At 35.6% G+C, this 19,718-nt stretch overlaps 1 protein-coding gene across 1 annotated transcript; it reads left to right on the forward strand.

The window, feature by feature from the left end:
• Nucleotides 1-1,254: 1,254 nt before the first annotated feature.
• On the forward strand, nt 1,255-10,675 carry LOC121409705 (peptide methionine sulfoxide reductase-like; the record flags this gene model as incomplete). The annotated part of the gene is made up of 3 exons (XM_041601612.1): nt 1,255-1,355; nt 5,269-5,520; nt 7,600-10,675. Coding segments are annotated over 3 exons (576 nt in total), but the record flags the coding sequence as incomplete, so codon positions are not given.
• Nucleotides 10,676-19,718: the final 9,043 nt, after the last annotated feature.

Below are 19,718 nucleotides of genomic sequence, written 5' to 3' on the forward strand. Positions count from 1 at the left end.
CACTGAACATCCTGTGCGCGTTTCAGGTCACATGACCAAGGTCAAAGGTCAATGAACTTTGGCCGAATTGGGTGTATCTGTTGAATTACCATCATAACTTTGAAAGTTTATGGATCTGATTCATGAAACTTGTACATAAGAGTAATCAAGTATCACTGAACATCCTGTTCGAGTTTCAGGTCACATGATCAAGGTCAAAGGTGTCAGTCTGAGGAAAACTTTCCTTGAGTTATGAGGCCTGAAGTTGAATTTGTCGGGGAGCCAATTTTGAGTAAAACTTGATCACGGCTATATCTTTCTGTTGTCTCTTTTTTCAAATGTTTACCAAATGTATAAAAATAGTTATTTTATAGAAGGGTGAAAAAGGTACATCACTTTCCACAATAGTTAGGACTCTCTCTACTCTCAAGTCAATAAATTTTGCTCGGTCCCCATGACATTTGACTGTAATCTGTTTTAGTTCTACTGTGGATGTTTCCTCTTTTAGCGCTATAATTATAAACATATATGTAAGTAAATTTAAATCATGCATTTATCAACAAACAATGTGCAAATATGAAGCCTTCAAATAACTGCTCAAACTCGTGGAGACCGGGGCTAGCTTAGTAAGTTAGTAGACCTGTCTATGTATCTGTTAATAGCTCCATGTTCGTACCAACATTTTTATATATGTTTTTCATAGAAATTAAACTTATGAAAAATTTCCAGTACGCACTAGAGGAAACATTTTGTATATTAGCAAAATCAATTTTTAAATGTGGGGATGTCCCATCCACCCTATAGAATTTTTCTTTGAAATCTAGTCTAGAGAGATTTGACAAGGATGATTGATGTACCGTATCCCAATATTCAGTTTATTATATACATCAATACATGTACGGTACACTTGTAAAACATGCCTGATACTCATTATTTGTTTTTAAACTCTCATAATTTTGGTTTCACTTTCCTGGTAAATTGACCTTACACTCATCTGGTTAATACACACACAGTGGGTTTATTCAAATGCTAACAGTTGTAAACGTACGTGTAACATGTAGGCCGGTGCATTAAACAAGGAAGTTGATACAGTTGATATCAAAGTTTTATCAGGTCCTATTAAAAGCAAGGATTGCTTTTGTGGATTCTACATTGTAATTCAATATTTCTCTCCATTCATCATTTTCCCTTCAGATCGCATCTAACAGGATGCCGCGGGAAGAGCCTAAGATTGCGAAGGACGATCTGGAGACCGCCACCTTCGCCATGAGCTGATTTTGGTTCCCCGAGGCACAGTTTGGCTGTGCCCCGGGGGTGGTCCGTACCAAGGTCGGGTACACGGGCGGAAGCAAGAAGTTTCCCACCTACTACAGCCTGTAAGTATCTTGTGCAAGGCCAGGGATGTTGTTGAAGTTTTGTTCACCTCCAGGGGGAGTGGTGGTGTTGCAACATGCAAGGACGTTATAGACTGTTGTGTGTAGTTGGATGACATGCCCTTGTGAGGTTGCTTGTGCAATGTGAGGTTGCTTGTGCAAAGTGGTTGTAGTTGCGTACTTGCACGTACACGGGTGTCATGTGTCCATGTAGGCCTATTTCTTCACATCTGGAGATATACAATTTCAAGTATTTAAAGTATAAATTCTATGTAGCTTTAGTATTATGACACATTTTATATTTTCAATGATTTGATTAGTTTTACTTTAAACTGGCTCAATTCAGTTTTCAGCTACATTGTACTGTGCCTGGATGTATATTGTTACATGTACATATATTTGTTTTTAATTTTTCTCTCTCTATTTTGATTGCAAAGATCAGTTTGAAATCTGCAACAGATACTCAATTCTGCCTATCAATATGTGACCAGGCTCCATTAAACCCACAAAAAGTCTTCAGAAATGAATCTTAACAACTTCAAGAAATCTTCAGAATTTCAGAGATGAATAAAAACTTAAAGACCCTTTCTCAAGGAAGAGAGCTTGGAAATGACCCCCCCCCCCCACTTAATTTTATCCACTAAACAAAGAATTACTCCCCAAACAAAAAATAACTTTTGTTTTGGGAAATTGATGCCCTCTAATTCTCCCACTCCCGCTATTGTCCGAGGGTGTTAAAAGGAGTATTTTTTAGAGATCTCTGTAAACTATTCATAAAAGGACTGGAGTCATGAAACTGTCCCAAATTTAATTCAAGTGTTAAGTACATCCTGTTCATTGTTTAGTATAAAGTATGTGGCTAGGCATCTTTTAACCCACAAGAAGTGTCCAGAAATGAAGAAGATCTTCTAAAAGAGGAGATTTAAGCTTTAATATGACCTGGGAGCCCCTGATATTCCTTATCTAATCCACTTAACAAAGCATATTGCTTACTCCAAACATTAGAATTACCTTTTGAGAAAAGTTGCAAGCTTACCCCACTATGTAAAGCTGACAAAGAATATTGTAGAGAGCCCTATAAAATTTCACAGTAGGAGTCCTCAAATGGCCACCACAGTTAAGCACATCCTGTTCATTGTTTTGTATCAAAGCAAGAATTTAAGCTCAGTTTTAAAGTCATGGAACAAAATGAGAAAAATGTTCAGCTAACAACTACAAGAAAGGGATCCGCATAATATCTGCTCCAGTGACAACTGCTCCGATGCAAGTTTGCAATTGCTTTTGTTGTCTATCCCAAAACCTTATATTTTGCATAGTTAATAATTGATAGAACACCTTTAAATATGCTGTAGAAATCAATGAGTTCTTGTTTTCGGTTGTAAGGAACAGATTTTGAAATCAATTGCAAATCTGAAATCGATGTCAAATCAAGCTGCAAGAATCAGACCAGTAAGAAGTTGCAAAATTTTCACTTATTTACAATACCTGTTTTCATTCGATTGCATTTAGTACACTTTAATTTCTTTACATGCTGTAAAAAAAACACATTTGGGTGAAATGTTGAAAAATACTCATATCCCGAGCAGCAGACCAGTTGTCAGCTGCAAATTTGCAATTAATTACAATTTAACAAGACTGCAAAAATATTGATTTCAAGAGTTCATGTGAACAATAACACTTTGAAATTTAAATGTATATTTGTGTTTTCTGCTGCAAGAAGCAGACTGGTAATAATTGGGAATTTGTAACAAATCTTATGGCTGAGATGGGACTTGAAATTAACTTTCATGCTAAAAAAGTGAATGGTGAATGGTCTAAGTACTCTTTTTGACATTATACATGTAGTTTCAGTACTTGAAAAAAAGGGTACTATCATTTTGTAAATGAGTCTTCAATATTCAGGATATATCCTACTTTTTATACAGGAAGTGAAACTGCTTTTTTAACACACAACACAATGATTTTTAGGAAAAAAATAGTTTAGTGCAGTAACCTGATTACATTTTTATTGTTGTTTCAATTAGGCCTATAAAAGGGATTGAGTAACAGTTCTATGATTAGAAAAATATTCTGATATGATAATTGATACTTGAACATGGTAAGAACATATAAAAGATAATAAGAAAGACTTGTACGATCATAACCAAAGTACGGTTAGGGAAGTTGATTCAAATGAAGAGAAATCTGAGCCTTTATTTGAAAATAATATCACTCGAAAATTAACTTCCAGTTCTTGTAAATAGTCATTTTGATTTCCTTGTTAAATGAAAAATAATAATTGGGGTTCTATTTTAAAGATATTTTTATTTGAATTTGTACTCTGAAAACAAATATTTTGTTTTCAGAGTTGTGCATGGGGATTGTAGATTTGGTTGGTTGTTTGTTAATTGTTGTCCAGAGGAGACATGATGTGCATTGAATTGAGACTGAGAAAAAATTTCAGTCTTTTCAAATGTGTGTTTTTAGTGCGTTAGACCATGAAACCAAAGGAGGAACTAACATATTCAAAATGATTTTATATCACAGTTATTTAGTAAGATATAAACAATATAAAACAGAATATGGGATGCATTCACTGTATAAAGTCCACAACACATTCAAATAAATATTCTTTGTATAGTCTTCTATAAATGATGATCTTTCTGTCTCCAATCTGAATAATTTGAATTGCACATTAAAGAATCACATTAAACATTCACTTCCTATATGTACAAATTTAAATCCTTGGCATACAAAACCACATTACTTGTTCATGTATACAGTACCATGTGCATTTTTTTTAATATTATAATATTGCACTCTGGGGCATGTTATGGCAAACAAAAATTACGGTTACAGCCCGATAGTCCACGGGTCCGATTGTCCGCGGGTCCGATAGTCCGCGGTGTGTGTAAAATTATGATTAGGATACAGTAAGATGAAATGCCATTGAGAGGTCAAAAGATCAAATGATACGATACCATGGATTTCTATAATAACCCAAAAGACACCCCCCCCGACAAGTACTTCCCTCCGGGGCCCAGTGTGGACTGACAATTACTGTACAAATGCGTGACAAAAAAACGTGTTTGAAGGGGTGTTTTTTTTTCAGTTTTGGGCGCAGGCTGCGCGTGCACTCATTAAGGGTATCAAAAACAACAATTTTCCAAAACAAAAGGGTGGTTTTAAAAGATTGGTCAGTCACGGGGTCAGACGTATTTTGGGTATTATTTTTTTCCAATAATTTGTTTTTATTAACACCAGGGACTAGCCAAACATGTTTAGGGTATGTTTTTCACCAAGCTTTTTCCCCGGGATCATATTCTGGCAACAACTTATTTAGGGGCCAAAATGTGTCAATAAAGTCCCCTAAAAACTTGTTTAGGGGGGTCATCAAATCGACGTCTGGGTCAATATCTCCCTCTTTCCTTTCCCCCATCTCCTTTTTTTTCTCTTTTCCTCATTCCCCTTCTCGCTTTCTTTCACCCTCTTGCTCTTTTTTTCTCCTCTTTCTTTCCCCCTCTTCCTCCTTTTTTTTTTGGGGGGGCATGGGTCCGCACCTGATAGAACTCCATGGTCTCGTATCATTTGACCTTTTGACCTCTTGATGACATTTGATCTCACAATATCCTGATCATAATTTACACACAATGCGGACTATCGGACCCGCGGACTATCGGACCTGCGGACTATCGGACCCGCGGACTAATGGACCCGCGAACTATCGGGATGTCCCCAAAATTGCTAGTGCATGTGCAAGTCAAACAAGCCCCTTTTAGAATGCTATCAAAGGTGATTATAAATACAAACAATGATTATAAAAAGAAAAAAAAATCAACAAAGAAAATGTTGGTAATGGATAACACTTGTACAGTAAATAATGCCTTTATAGAACATGGTCATTTACTCTGCATTTATATGCCTTCTTTTCTGGCAGTGGGGACCATACAGAAACCGTGCAGATTGAGTTTGACCGAACCAAAACCAGCTACGAGAAGTTGCTGAGGAAGTTCTGGGCGAACCATGACAGCACAACTTGCCACAAGAACCAGTACATGTCAGCTATATTCTACCATGGCGAGAAGCAGAAGGAAGTCGCTGAGAGCACCAGGGATGAACATCAAAAGACTGTCAAGAGACAGATCCAGACAAAGATCAAGCCAGCAGAGACATTCTATGATGCAGAAGAGTGAGTAGATCTCTAAATCACATATGTGTTTTTTAGGAGCAGGAATAGAAGTGGAGTGTATGGAGCAGAAGCAACAGAAGTAGTGGTAGTAGTACTTGAGACGTTAGTGGTGGTAGTAGTAGTGGTAGTAGTAGTAGTAGTAGTAGTAGTAGAAGAAGAAGAAGAAGGAGGAGGAGAAGAAGAAGAAGATATGTTTTTTGTATGGAACTTTGCCTAGTCAATTTTTTTTGGGGGGACCACAGGAATCTGTTCATCTTATGAGAAATCGTGCTTAGAAGAGGTATCTTCACTGCATAAGCTGTAGTATTATATGTGCATAAGCAAATATATGACTAAATGGACACCGGTATTTTACTTTACATGTAAGTTTGCACGTAGTAAACTTTTCAATTTCCTAATTGTTGGTTGTTGCTTTTAATTCAGTATTTCAATTTTTTCTACAATGATTCACATTCTCATTCTAAATAATGATAAGTCAAAGTCAGTCTATCTTGTAGCAGTCTCTAAAGACCACTACCTATAATATCCACAAATACTATTTCCATGGAGCTAACAGACATAGCTCTATGCTATTTCCTTGGATATTGGAGCATGAAGATGCATGATGGCTTTTTTTATCTTCCTTTAGGCTATCAGTCAGATTCTTCATCATCTATTGAATTGAAGAATAGATTTGGGTATTAGCTTCGCATTCGTACCTTTTATAGGCTAAATTGCTACATGTATGTTTACACTAGTTGAACTTTGCCCACATACCATAATGGGTATTGCCTTGTGACTCCACATTGTATAATCTTGTGGAGAACTTGCATTTAATGCTCATAGACTGCATTTTAGTGGTGCTGCCCTCTTTGTTCATTTTTAGTTAGATTTATGATAAACTCTTGGAATTCACTTCTTTTCAGTGTAGCATTTTAAAAGCATGAACAATTCAATGCATTCACAAGAAGGGGAAAAAAGATTCAAGATCTTATATTCTCAAAATCAATTTTGTGTTGAAAAAAGGTTTATTAGGAGTAAAAAAAAAGAGATTATATTTCAACCCTTACTATATATGATTCAGCATAAAACAAGTTATAGTTGTACAGGTGTGTTTTAAGTTTTTGAAGAGGTCAAGAGAGAATATGTTTCAGAGAGCTGGAGGGACTTTGTTCCAAAGATAGGCAGAAGATATTGAAACTTAGCCAGCCTGTTATCTTAATTAAGGAATAAAGAAGGGTGATTACATTTTGGATGTGATCTAAAAATATTTGTCACCCCTTGTTCTGAGTTCAGGAGCCATCACTTTAGGCAATTTAACTAAGATGATGTTAAAAGCATTTTCACGATAGAGATGAATGTGATTGAGGGTGGGATTTGGATAAGTCAACACTCAATAGTCTAGATTATCTAGTAATTAAAAATAGAAGTGAATTGAGTTTAAGGACTTGTTACCGTTGTCATTGGACTTGTACATGTATGTCTTGAATAGATCAACATTCACCAGCTGGGATTTTTTTAGAGAAATAGCTGTCAATCTCAGGGTTCACATATTTCCCTGTCAATTTGATGGGAAATGGACATTTCCCTCCTCAACTTATTACACAAAAAATTTTAGGCATTATATTGGACAGAGTTTGCACAATATGACCAATTTGGGAATGCCAACCCTATCTCCCTGTCTTAATACTCGTACCTTGTAGGGGAAAAAATGCACGGGGGCTATGCTCAAAACAGCCCTGGAAATAAACACGAGCTCCCAAAATTCCACATTCACTGCAGTGTTAAAGTTATCTAGTGTTGCATATTGAGGCAGTAGGTTGTGAAAAGTAGACCCCCCCAAAAAAAAGAAATAGATAAATGGATGGATGGGTGAATAGACAGACAGACAGACTGACAGATAGATAGATCAATAGATATATAGATAGAATAAAAGAAAATATTAATTTTTCGCCAGATACTTTGGACTGTATGAAAATGTATCCTATCAGTTTCATGCAAACTTTATCTTAGCAACAGAACTGGAGCTTTGAGTGAACCATGAATTCCGTTTCTGCCAACTGATTTACTGACCATCCATTTTTCCTTTGTTCTTTACAGCTACCACCAGAAGTACATGCTCCGTCAGCATCGCAGCCTGTTCCAGAGCCTCATCTTCAAGCCCAACGAGGAGGTCTCCTCCCACACTGCAGCACGCCTTAACGGATACCTCGGCGGCTTCGGCAAGCTCAAGGATTTTGAGGCCGAGCTGGAGTCCCTGGGTCTTTCCGATGAACAGGAGCAGTATGTCCGTGCTAAAGTCAAAGGTGGTGGCCTCAATTAGAACCGAGGACCTTCTAGTAAGGCTCCTACATGGAATGGACTTTGATACATTGGTGTCCCACGTATCATGTTCACCACCTTAGGATGAAGGAAGAAAGACATAGCTTCTTTTTTTTGGTGATATTAATCAAATATGGTGTGATTTATATATATTTGTCAGAGTTTCCTTACTGATTTGTCAATACGATTTGATAATTTCCAATGATCTTGAAGTTATACATGCAATTGTTTCATTTAGGGCTAGAAAAAGAATGTCAATATTGGTGCATCAATTCAATATCCCTAGGGCTTGATTCTTTCATGTATGCTCTGATGAATCTAAAATCCAATGGGGTTTCCCAATCATTTATTTTCATATGAATTTTTTTAAGTACCATCATGCCAGCAACAAAATATGCCGACAGTTTTGATTTGATATATGCATGCATATCATTTTCACTGTATCTACTTCCTGGTTTCCCCAAGAGTTATATGTACCATTATGCACTGAATATGTGTGTCGGATGATTTGTGAGTTGTGTCCTTGCCAAGTTTATTCCCATATTTCTCTTGTGTTTGGTTACAAGGGCTACACCATCCTGAAATGAATATGGCTTTAGTTACTAGTAAACATAAAAAGTTTCATCCTAAATGGATGAAATGATGAACTTACCGCAGTTTTGAGTTACAAAGTGCGTTATTCAGGTGAAACAGCTGTTTGCTTGTCATTATATACCATATGAAACGAGTCAGCTGATGATATCATCTGCTTACCAATTGTTTTATGTTTTTCCGTGAAATCAAAATTACTACCATCAGAGAAACAAAATAATTGCAATTATTTCTCAAGAATTTCTATTACTGAATTGGCCCCTTATTCTGTATGTAAGGTAATCATTTGTAAAATACTTGTGGAATATTTTCTACATGTACGAAAAAAGGAAATTATTAAGAGGTTTACTGCAGTAAAATGAATAAAATACAAGTATACCATATGCAAATGTGAATGAAATTGCATCAATAAAGAGACTATATGAATTGTTGCCAATCTACAGAGTTTATTGTCTGAGTACAAATCAGTATACTGTTCTTGCACTCAAATTATACTTCAGTCTGTAGTTCGAATTTTCTTTATTCTTGTATCGATAATTGAGATCTATGGACTTGTTAGGACGTGTTTAATGAGAGGAAAACAGAAAGTTTCAAAAAACTGAAAGGAAGCTGAAACCACATAAAGCATTGAGAGGGTCATGACTTTGATATGTATGATATTCATGTTTCCTTATTTAAGGCCAATAACCTGTGTTAAAACCACTTCTGAAACTGCTTTCAACTGAACTAGAATGTCAACTTCATTCATGATCAAAAGTTTCATCAGTTGCGCAATATATTATTTAATATTATCAAGTGTTTTATATATATATACACATACACACATGCATACATACATAATTCTTCCTGAACTCACTATCTTTTTATCTTTAGTCACTAACGAATATGGTCTGGTTTCTGGATATCTAGCTTGGAAATATCTTATAGTTGCTCTGCAGTTTGTTTCAAAGAAGTTTTGTCTATAAAAAAGTGCTTACCCACAAATGCTCCTTTAGAAATACCTTTTAGGTGCTGACCAACACCGCTTCCCTCAAGGAAAAAAAATGTTTCTTGAAAACATATTATATACATGTAGGCCACCTTTATTGAAACAAAACAGCATGTAAAGTTGTAACAATCTCAAATAAAGCCACCCTAAGTAAAGTAACGAGTTGAGTTGGCACCCTCCCTTGACCCTCCTGGGCACCAATAATCTCAAAAACATTTTTAAAGGCCATTAATCCTCTGTATGGCAAATCTTTTTTTTGGGGGGGGGGTTCACAGATTTTACTTATTTTTATTGAATTGGATTGAATATTGTCATTCAACCACAGAACATGGGGAAAAACACCAAATTCATCACCTGATAATCTTTTGTGGAAACCCTGAACATATTTCAATTGAAATTAGAATTGATGTTGTATTTTGCAACAACTATAATTAAGGTGATATTTATTTCGCTTGTAATTTTCTCGTTAATATCAATTAGGAAACAAGGGTTCTAAAGAACTTTGTGTAAAATTCTGAGGAAGAGAAGAGAAATATTTTTGGGTACCGTAGTTACTTTTTAAACAGTTATGAGTAAAACAAACGAAAGGGAACTTGTGATGTTAATTAAAGGAGTTGGTATTGGTTTCATCACATTGGCAGCCATCTTGACAGAAATGGATGCAATTGAAGATTTTAATCATGTGATTGATTTTTAGGACAAATTTTTGGAATTGTTGGAAATGTAGGTATGGTCTTTTACTTTCCTTTGTCTTGAGTATCAGATTCTGGTTCGAACATGTTTATAAAACTGTGGATAACCCGTTCTTCTAGCACAAATGCTTCATAGGTGACCTAATCATCTATTTATATATATTTCAGGGGATTTTCATGACATCACCCATATCTTGTACTATGACCTCTTCTATATCAGAGACTCATCGTTATTATAGCAGGTTTATAAATGGTGGATTTCAATGTTATTGATGTATATGAACCGTGAGGCTAATAGACTCGCTGTGGTATGACATGTTGAATAGCGCAGTAGGGGAATCCCAGAACATTATGACGTGGCTTGGCAAACTCGGTTATTGATCGAAGCCGACTCACCGATGACGACTTGTCTGGATTTCTATCTACTTTATTCAGCTGGACATTCCGTACACCTTGTCTTTAAGCCAATAGATTCTTTTATGAGAGATGTTGTGGGACTTTATATTGAATAATTCTATTGCACAATAATTTTTATGTACATGTAGTAATAAAATTTGGTTCCGCAGCTTGTTTATTTTCACTATGTAAAGAAGTGTTATTTTTCTTTTATTTCGTCTAATGTCTACACTAGCGTGGGTGGGGTTTTGTTTCCGAAATAGTTGGTTTGTGAATCTGATAGTTGGTATGAGTAATCTTTTGATAATTTAGATATAAAAGGGTGGGGTTGAGGAGGTTGTGTAATAGAATTACAGAATTTACAATACAATTTTGTTGGTCTGTGTGAGAGTCAGCTGAATGATGATGATGGAATGACGATGATGATGATGATGGCGATTATGATGATGATGATGATGACGACGATGATGAAGAAGATGAGAAGGAGGATGATGGAATGATGATGGTGATGATGATGACGATGATGGAATGATGATTGGATGTTGATGATGGAATGATGATTGGATGTTGATGGAATGGTGATGATGATATGATGATGATGGAATGATGATGATGATGATGGTGATGATGATGATGATGGTGATGAGGATGATGATAATGATGATGATGGTGATGATGATGGAATGATGATGATGATGGTGATGATGATGATGATGATGATGAAGATGATGATGGTGATGGTGATGGAATGGTGATGGCGATGAGAAAGACGGTGATGTTAATGAGATGACTCTGATGATAAAGGATTGTGAATATGATAGCGACGATTCCACGTCTTTGAAATTCTGACGACGACGATGAGGAGGATGTTTAGAATGAGGCCCTTGCGTTCTATCAAATCAATCTAAATACAACTTGAAACAGACTATCAAAATTAATGCAGACTCGCAATCGGATAGGTAAATAGGCTTCTGCATGACTTTTCATTTTGACCGCAGGGCTGGAAAATATCCGGATGATTTTTAATTCTGCTTCCCATAAATCATCCTAATTAATCACCATCCTTGACAACAAAAGCAGCTTGATGGTAACTAAATCTTTATCTGTCGTTGCTAGGTGTATTCAGGCCAGTGATAGTTGAAGGATTTTTGAGATTAATTGTGTATGATCATTTCTGGAGAGCTCTCTAGGGTGTGTGCGTATGATCAGTGAGCGAGAGATCTACATTATGTACATCGAAACCAGGTCGGGAGGTATTGCGCGATCGTCATTTGCAATATAATGGAGAATTTTCTTTTTTTTGACAATATCATAAATCCATATTTTATTTATTTATTGAACAATATTTCAAAATGATGCCCTTTCAGCAAAAGCTGGTACCAGTATTAGAAGGGGGTCCTAAAAGCAGAAAAACAAAACAATAAATGATAAAAATATACAAAGTAGATCATCAATCGGACAAAAACGACAAAAGAAAACAAAGGAAACATTACCATTTCCATGCGTGTATTCTCTCCATTAATCGTAACCATGGTAACAAATATTTCAAGTATATAAACGTATAGGTCTAACAGTAAAACTATCGAGGATGTATTTTTTTCTTTGTTTTTTTTATTACTATTTATATATGCCTATAAGGGAGTCTTTATATTTTACAGGATCGTAAATAGGGTATATTTTATTCTAGGACAGAAGCGTATATAATGGGCGAAAAAGTTTGAGGGGGTCAGACATGGCGCAAAGGACCAACATTTCTACAAAGTTCAGAGCGAGTGAAGCGAGCGAGGAACAATTTCAACCGTTTTGATCATACAAAAAAAATTGTGATAAATTTGGACTTAGTATACAAAAATATATAAAGATATCATTTCGCCTTTTTCCCCTATTCATTTCCTTTCTCATTTTCTCCTTTTTTTATTGGTCATGGTACCTTTTTTTGGTGGGAAGGGGGCATGGCCCGTACCCCCTCCCCACCCCCCCCCCCCCCCCGTATAGGGGTTCAGGAAATGAAAGTAGAGGTTAAAAGGAGAACTTGAATAAAACGACGATTTTTTTTTTATACACAATATGCAACCGTAACAAAAATAAGAAATGCCAATCGAATTGCATAGAACATTTTTTAACAGGCATTTTCCAATTTGAAATCTCCATTTCCAATAACAAAATCAAATTTCCGAAAATACTTTTAAGCATTGCAGCAATAAATTTGTATTTGGTGGTATGCAGCATCGCAGCCTTTGACGACTTTTTTTTTACTTATATAGTTACAAGTAAGATTTTTTCTAATGTCAGATATGACGTATAAAGAGTTATCAGACAACCAGCATGACCAGGGTCATGTCGAGTTTTTGTTTTCTAAGTATTCATCCTCTCATTGATGAAAAATATATATCAATATTTATTTCATAGGACGAAAGTCCTTAACCAAACCGATTATAAAGAATTTTAAAAAGAAAGAGTTCACCAAGAGTGAATCCATGTGTCACAATTTATAGTATTTTTAAAACAACAAATCGACACGTTCAGTGTTGTAACAAATTGTTTTTCACAAAATAGACCCTTTTCATTTTACAAGAAATTTTGTTTGAATTGAGTCTATTTTGTTTATTTTATTTCTATATCCATTTTTTCAACATAAATTATATCAGAGAAACATGAATGGGGCCTATGAATCAATTACATAGATCAATACAAATCAGTCCTTAACAAAATGAGCTCACATTTGCAAAGTGGTAATAACAATATAAACAATATACAATGAACAAATATCAAAGTTGAATAAAACCTTTTTGAAAGTATTTAGGTACATGCTTTAAAAAAAATAGATAAAAAAAGACCAGTGAAAAAAAAAGGCTTGTACGACGCTGATCTCTCGAACAGAACACAACTATAAAGGAACGCAAACAAGAGATTAGCACATTTTAGATTTGAGGGATGGTAAATACATGGTCATGGATGAAAAAAAAATATAACTGAACCAAGATGTATAGGGGTGGGGGCTCCGAGAAGAAAGAAGAATAAGAAACAACAGAATATTGATGGGAAAACAAATAACCAAAAATGATAAACAATAAAAAATAATGAATAATGAATAAATATAATAGGTGATAATAATGGGGAAAAAGTTGGGAAAGGGAACAGTTGGAGGTGGGTTCTGTATTGTCAAATATTCGAGGGGATTAAGCAAAACGTGATTTTTTTTAACGTTAAGTTTAAGTGTACTTAAGCTTAAATTCTCTCTTACATTCAGAGGAAGGGAATTCCAAAATTAGGGGCATTGAATATGAAAGTATTCTGTGTAAGTGCTATTTGAGTCCTATGTTTAAGTTATATTTTCGTAATTCATAACGTTCTTTTCCACTTTCTGAAGCAGGAAACAAGATGAAATTACAGGATGTAAAAAGGAAAGAGAGAAATTATTAAAAACGGTAATAAAGATGATGGTCACAGGAAAGTGAGAACAAATATTCAGGGAAATGATAGTGATATTGAAAAGTAATACATGGCAATTGGGCGTCCATTGTAACTGTCGTTTATAACTCCATAACGAATCCCACAGATTGTGCAAATTATACAAAATGTATTTCTTAACGACCAATCCAAATGGTTGAAGTTTCCCTCTCTAAAAAAGTAGAAAAAGAATAAAGTTCGTCGATCATGGGTGTCGATCAGTGTTGTTGTTATATTTTAAAACTTGCAACTATACAAATAAAATATTTGTTGATAACAGCTAGATATGACGTAAGAAAATTATCAGATAACCAGAAAAATGTAGATATTTCTTTCTCAGTATTCATTGAAAACACAGAAAATATAAAGATTTATTTCATGGGACTTAGGTTATTAATCAAACCCATGAATGACGAATGTAAAAAAAAAAAGACAGCTCACCAAAAGTGCATTCATATTCCAGTTTCAGACTTTATATGTTAAAAACAATTAATCAGCACGTTCAGTGGTGTAAAAAAATGTTTTTCACAGAAAATCCTATTCATTTTTACAAGAAAATTTACTTTCTTGGAAGTTATATTTTTATAATTCATAAGCTTTGTTTCCACTAGCTGAAGCAGGAAACAATGATGAAGTTACAAGATGTAAAAAGGAAAGAGAGAGATTGTTATGAAAGGTAATAAAGACCATGGTCACAGGTAAGTGAGAGAAAAAAACTCGGGAAATGACAGTTATATTGAAAATAAACACACGACAATATTAGGCGTATATTTGCCTCTTAAAATCATAATGAATCCCACAGATCGTGCATATACAGATGCATTTCGTGTTTTTTCTTTAAAGGGGCACTCCAGGCTGAAACTAATATGATTTGCACAGATTAAGAAAATCAGACAAACAAAACACTGAAAATTTTATCTAAATCGGACAACGCCAATAACAAAGTTATGGCAATTTAAAGATTTGCATTATTCCGGTGAAACGGTTCTAGGCTTGTCCATGAATATTCAATGAGCACACTGAGGATGTCATATCCCCACTTGTTCTTTTGTATGAGGTTTACTCAATTATTTTCCTTCAAGAACCAAAAATATTGGAATAACAACTGATTAAATGCTTTAGATATTCAATGCTGCAACTTATTTCATTACAAGCATGACAAGGGAAACATATCATTCATACTTGTATGAAAAATGAAACAATTAGGATTCATGTGATAAAAAAGGAAAAAGGAAAGTGGGGATGTGACATCATCGGTCCACACGGTCCATGCATCTAATGAATATTCATGCTGTTGTGCATAATCGTTTTTACAATGTATTGCTAAACTTTAAAAAATTAGTATCTTCACTATTTGTTATCAGATTTTAGTGAAATTTTCAGCATTCTGCTCTGTGAATTTTCCTCTATCTATTTTGATATGAATATTTTCAGCCCGGTGCATCCTTTAATTTAACGGCCAATCAAATGCGGACACATTCCACCTTAAAAATAAAAAGAAGAAAATTGGTCGACGTATTCCCTCTCGGATCATGGGAGTCGATCGGTGTTCGTGTTTTTTTTTACATTTACAAAAGCAAGTAAGATATTTTTCTAATGACAGATATGACGTAAAAAATTTATCAGACAATCTGGCCTTGTCGATTTATTGTTTTCTATAAGTCTTTATCATACCAAAGAAAATGTAAAGATTTATTTCATGCTTGGGGCGAAAGTTTTTAATCAAATGGATGATACATAAAACTTATTTAAAACAAGAAGAGTTCACCAATAGTGCATTAATATACCAGTTTTATGTTATAGTAATATTAAAACAATGATTAATCAGCACATTCAGTGGTGTAACAAATTGGTGTTTTTCACCAAAAAGGCCCTTTTCGTTCGTAAGTTCTTTTCCATGCACTGTCTGAAACAGGAAACAAGACGAAGTTACAGGAATTAAAAGGAAATAAGAGAAATTATTAGAAATGGTTATAAAGATGATGGTCACAGAAAAGTGAGAACGAAAGAGAAAAACTCGGGGAAATGAGAAAATGAAACTGAATATAGAATGGACAATAGAGAAAAGTAAGGTGTCGATTACCACCAAAGGCCGACATAAAAAGACGCACATGGCAAGTTTAGACTTTTATTTTTTTAAACAAAATATTGTTTAAACATGCATGAACAGTTAGTTTTCATTCTTTCCTGCAATTAAAGAAATAAAAAGGAAGATGGCCCGAAAGGCAGATTAATGTCATTGTACGTGTGACAGTTCATGCAAGTTGAATGACGTCACGTCCTTGAGAAGTCATTAACACTGTCTCTTGTTTATATTGACAGGATGTAATTGATCAAGGCATTCGTTCATATTCTTGAAAATTAATTTCAAGCATGGGATAACCTCGTGAAAAGAATCGGCCTTACAGGATCTGCCATGATTGACTCATGAATGCACTTTGTATTTCCTTGAATTTATAGTGCAAGAATATGTTGCTTAAATTACTTCTCATGCTCTATAACTGTCTATTGTTTTGGAAAAAAATTTGAATGTTTTACCAATTGATATAGTGCGATCACTTTTATATGGATATTTGGAACTATTCAGGCGGCCAGGGAACGGGGGGGGGGGGGCTTGGTGGGGTTTATTCCCCGCCTTATTTCCGAAACCATGCATAGAAGCGTAAAAATGACCATCTGATTTGGGGGTTTTCATGGTCAGCCCCCCCCCTCCCACTTTAAAAACCGATCATACCATTTTTGCTTTGTCCCTTTTTTGCAATTTTCCCATTTTTTTTGAGGGGGGGTCATGCCCTCATCTATACGTCAGTATCGAGATGTGGGTGGGTAACCATTCATTTTTTTTTCAAAAGGGAGCGAAGAGAGCAAGAAAAAACATATTTCCTGACTTGATTTCATCGTATAATGAATGACTCTATATACAATAACAATAATAATGATAAAAATCCTGGTAATAACTAAAATTTAATATCATATAAGAAAAAAAGGGGGAAGTCCACCTTGAAACATGCATATAAGGGATGCTTGTACAAAGCATCCCCCATCACCCGGAAATTTGAGATGAGGACGCATCCCCATCCACGTCCCTACGCCCTATAAACCTTTATTTTAATTAAAAAAAAATATATAGGTCCAGCTTCCCTTTTTATGGCAAATTACAAGACTAATGTTATGAATAATGTATAATAAACAATATGAAAAGAAATTTAACGATAAAACGATTTTTCCACAATAGGCATAGGACGGGTGCGGCGAGACCAAGGGCTGGGCAGGGGAGAAAATCTTCTTCTTCATTTCTTCTCTCTCTCTCTGTCTCTTTTTTCTATTTATCTTCTCGGTCCTGTATAGCATGCCGGAAAAGGGGGCCCGGCTCGAATCATCAATGCATATACACTGTAAAAAAATATTGGGTAAAATTTTAACCAGCACGTGGGTAACTTTATGTGTCCAACCATTTTGGGGCAGTAGCCTATTTTACCCACTGCAGGAAGCATATTGTCCAGTATTCAGTGGCGTAGCTAGGATTTTTCCCGGGGGGGGGGGGCACTGGGGGTCCTTGCTTTTTAGGGGGGTACCGGCCATTTTTCCGGTGTGTGTGTATGTGTCACAAGGGCGGATCCGACTTTCGCCAATAGGGGACGGGACCCGAAATTATCTCTACCTATATTTTCCCCGATCAGTCACTTCTTAGTTTTATTCTTATAATTGAATTGAATTATAAAATTATTCTTACCATTGAATTGAATTATAAAACAACATTAACATGAAATAATCTCATGAGCCTTATAAAAAGTGCGAGCGCGAAGCGCAAGCAATTTTTTTTTACTTTCATGTATTTTTTCCTGAAAATTTAATTTTCTGGGCAATGTTATGTGTGATCCTGAACAAGATTCGTATGTAACTAGATGGTTACTGCGAACGCCAAGCGCGAGCAGAAATTTTTATCAACTGCACTCTAAATTACAGGAATTTAAAATAAGTCCAGATGGACTGTAGTTAGGGACCAATCGATTTCTGGATTCCAGTTTTAATCCTAAAGACTTAAATTTAAATAGGCTTTCGAGATTTAAAAATGAATCTTAAGGATTCAAACTAAATCCGGAATTCGATTGGTCCCTAAGTACAGTCCATGTGGACTTATTTTAAATCCCTGTAATTTAGAGTGTGTTCTAGCATTATTGAAAAGGGACCTATTAAGGACTGCTTACGGTTACCCACGAAGACGGTATATATTTGAATAACGCGAGCGCGAAGCGCGAGCAAATTTTTTTTAGATATTCCGACCTAAAAAATGGTAATTCTAAGCACTTTTTGTATTAATGAATAGGATAGGTATTTAACTAAACAATTGATGGGAGCGCGAAGCACTCTATTATTATTTTGTAAATCATAAATAGGATATGGTCAATTGGATATCATTAAGAATGCGATTGTAAAACGTGAGCAGACAATTATTGATATTATGATGTGAAACTGGATCATTACAGTACAAGAACATGCAGGCTATCGCGCATGTTTTAGATTTAGACCTAGAATCTGGGCATTCTGAATACATTTGTTTAATGGAACATTATGGAATACACGTAGACAATATGAACAATGTGACCAAGCAGCGTCAGCTTAAAATGCTGACATGTAGACCATAAAACGGACATTTTACAGAGCACTTAAATTTGTAAATGAAAAAAAATAATGAAAGCTCGACGTCCGAGCTAAAATATGTTTAATGTATATTGATTTAGTCAAAACTTGCTCCATATGGCATATCAGCCTATTGAGCAAGATATGAATCTCATCGAACAGGCAATTCTGGCGCGAAGCGCAATAAAAAAAGATTTGGTTTTAATTGCAAGTCTTCCCCTCACATTATTTCATTCACTCGTCTTCCTCCTCTTATTTTCCTCTTTTTTTTTCTTCTGTCTTCCTTCTTCTTTTCTTTTTTTTCTTTTCTTCTTTTCCTTTTTTCTTTTTTTTCTGCCAATTTTTTCTGGGGGGGGGGGCACGTCCCCCCAGCCCCCCTCCCGTAGTTACGCCACTGCCAGTATTTAAAAAAAACAAGCAGCAATTACTTTCAAGCTGAATTTTTCATCACACTGGCTAAATAAAACTGATGGACACATAATTACCCTCATGGAGCATTTTTACCCAACGTAGGCCTACACTTTTAAAAATGTTTGGCAAGATACTGCATGTCCACACAATTCAGAGTCTGCATAGCAGACTAGTTATTATGCATGATTATGAGCAATTAAGCTGGTGAGTATATCCCAACTTGTTCGTTTGTAGGTTATATATGAAATTATATTCATTCATTTCTTCCTTATGAATTCAAGAATGAAAAATGGATTGAATATTGAGTTAATGCGTATAGGGCCTAAGCATTGCTGTATTGAATACGCATGAGGGGAAATGGGCACGTGACACATCAGTCAACATCCCTCAACATGACGGTGTGCACCGGGGATGTGCATCGGTTTTCAGGGGTTTTCAGATGGCTAAACTTTAAAATTCAACAACTTCGTTATTTGTAAAACAGATAGTAATGAAATTTCCATCTTCTTGCTTGGAAAATTTAGAGGGTGTCCACCTGAAAAAAAAAGGTTATCAAAACAAAATTTAGGGGGGACCGTCCCCCCCCCAACTAAAATTTAGGGGGGGACACGACCCCCCCCCGTCCCCCCCCCCCCCCCCCCCCGCTTTCCGCATTCTCGTTCGCAATTTTTTTCTCATCGCTTTCGCAATGTCTCATTTTACCTCCATTCAATTCACCGTGCGAAGAG

The sequence above is a fragment of the Lytechinus variegatus genome, chromosome 2, assembly GCF_018143015.1.
Source record: "Lytechinus variegatus isolate NC3 chromosome 2, Lvar_3.0, whole genome shotgun sequence".
NCBI classification, from domain to species: domain Eukaryota; kingdom Metazoa; phylum Echinodermata; class Echinoidea; order Temnopleuroida; family Toxopneustidae; genus Lytechinus; species Lytechinus variegatus.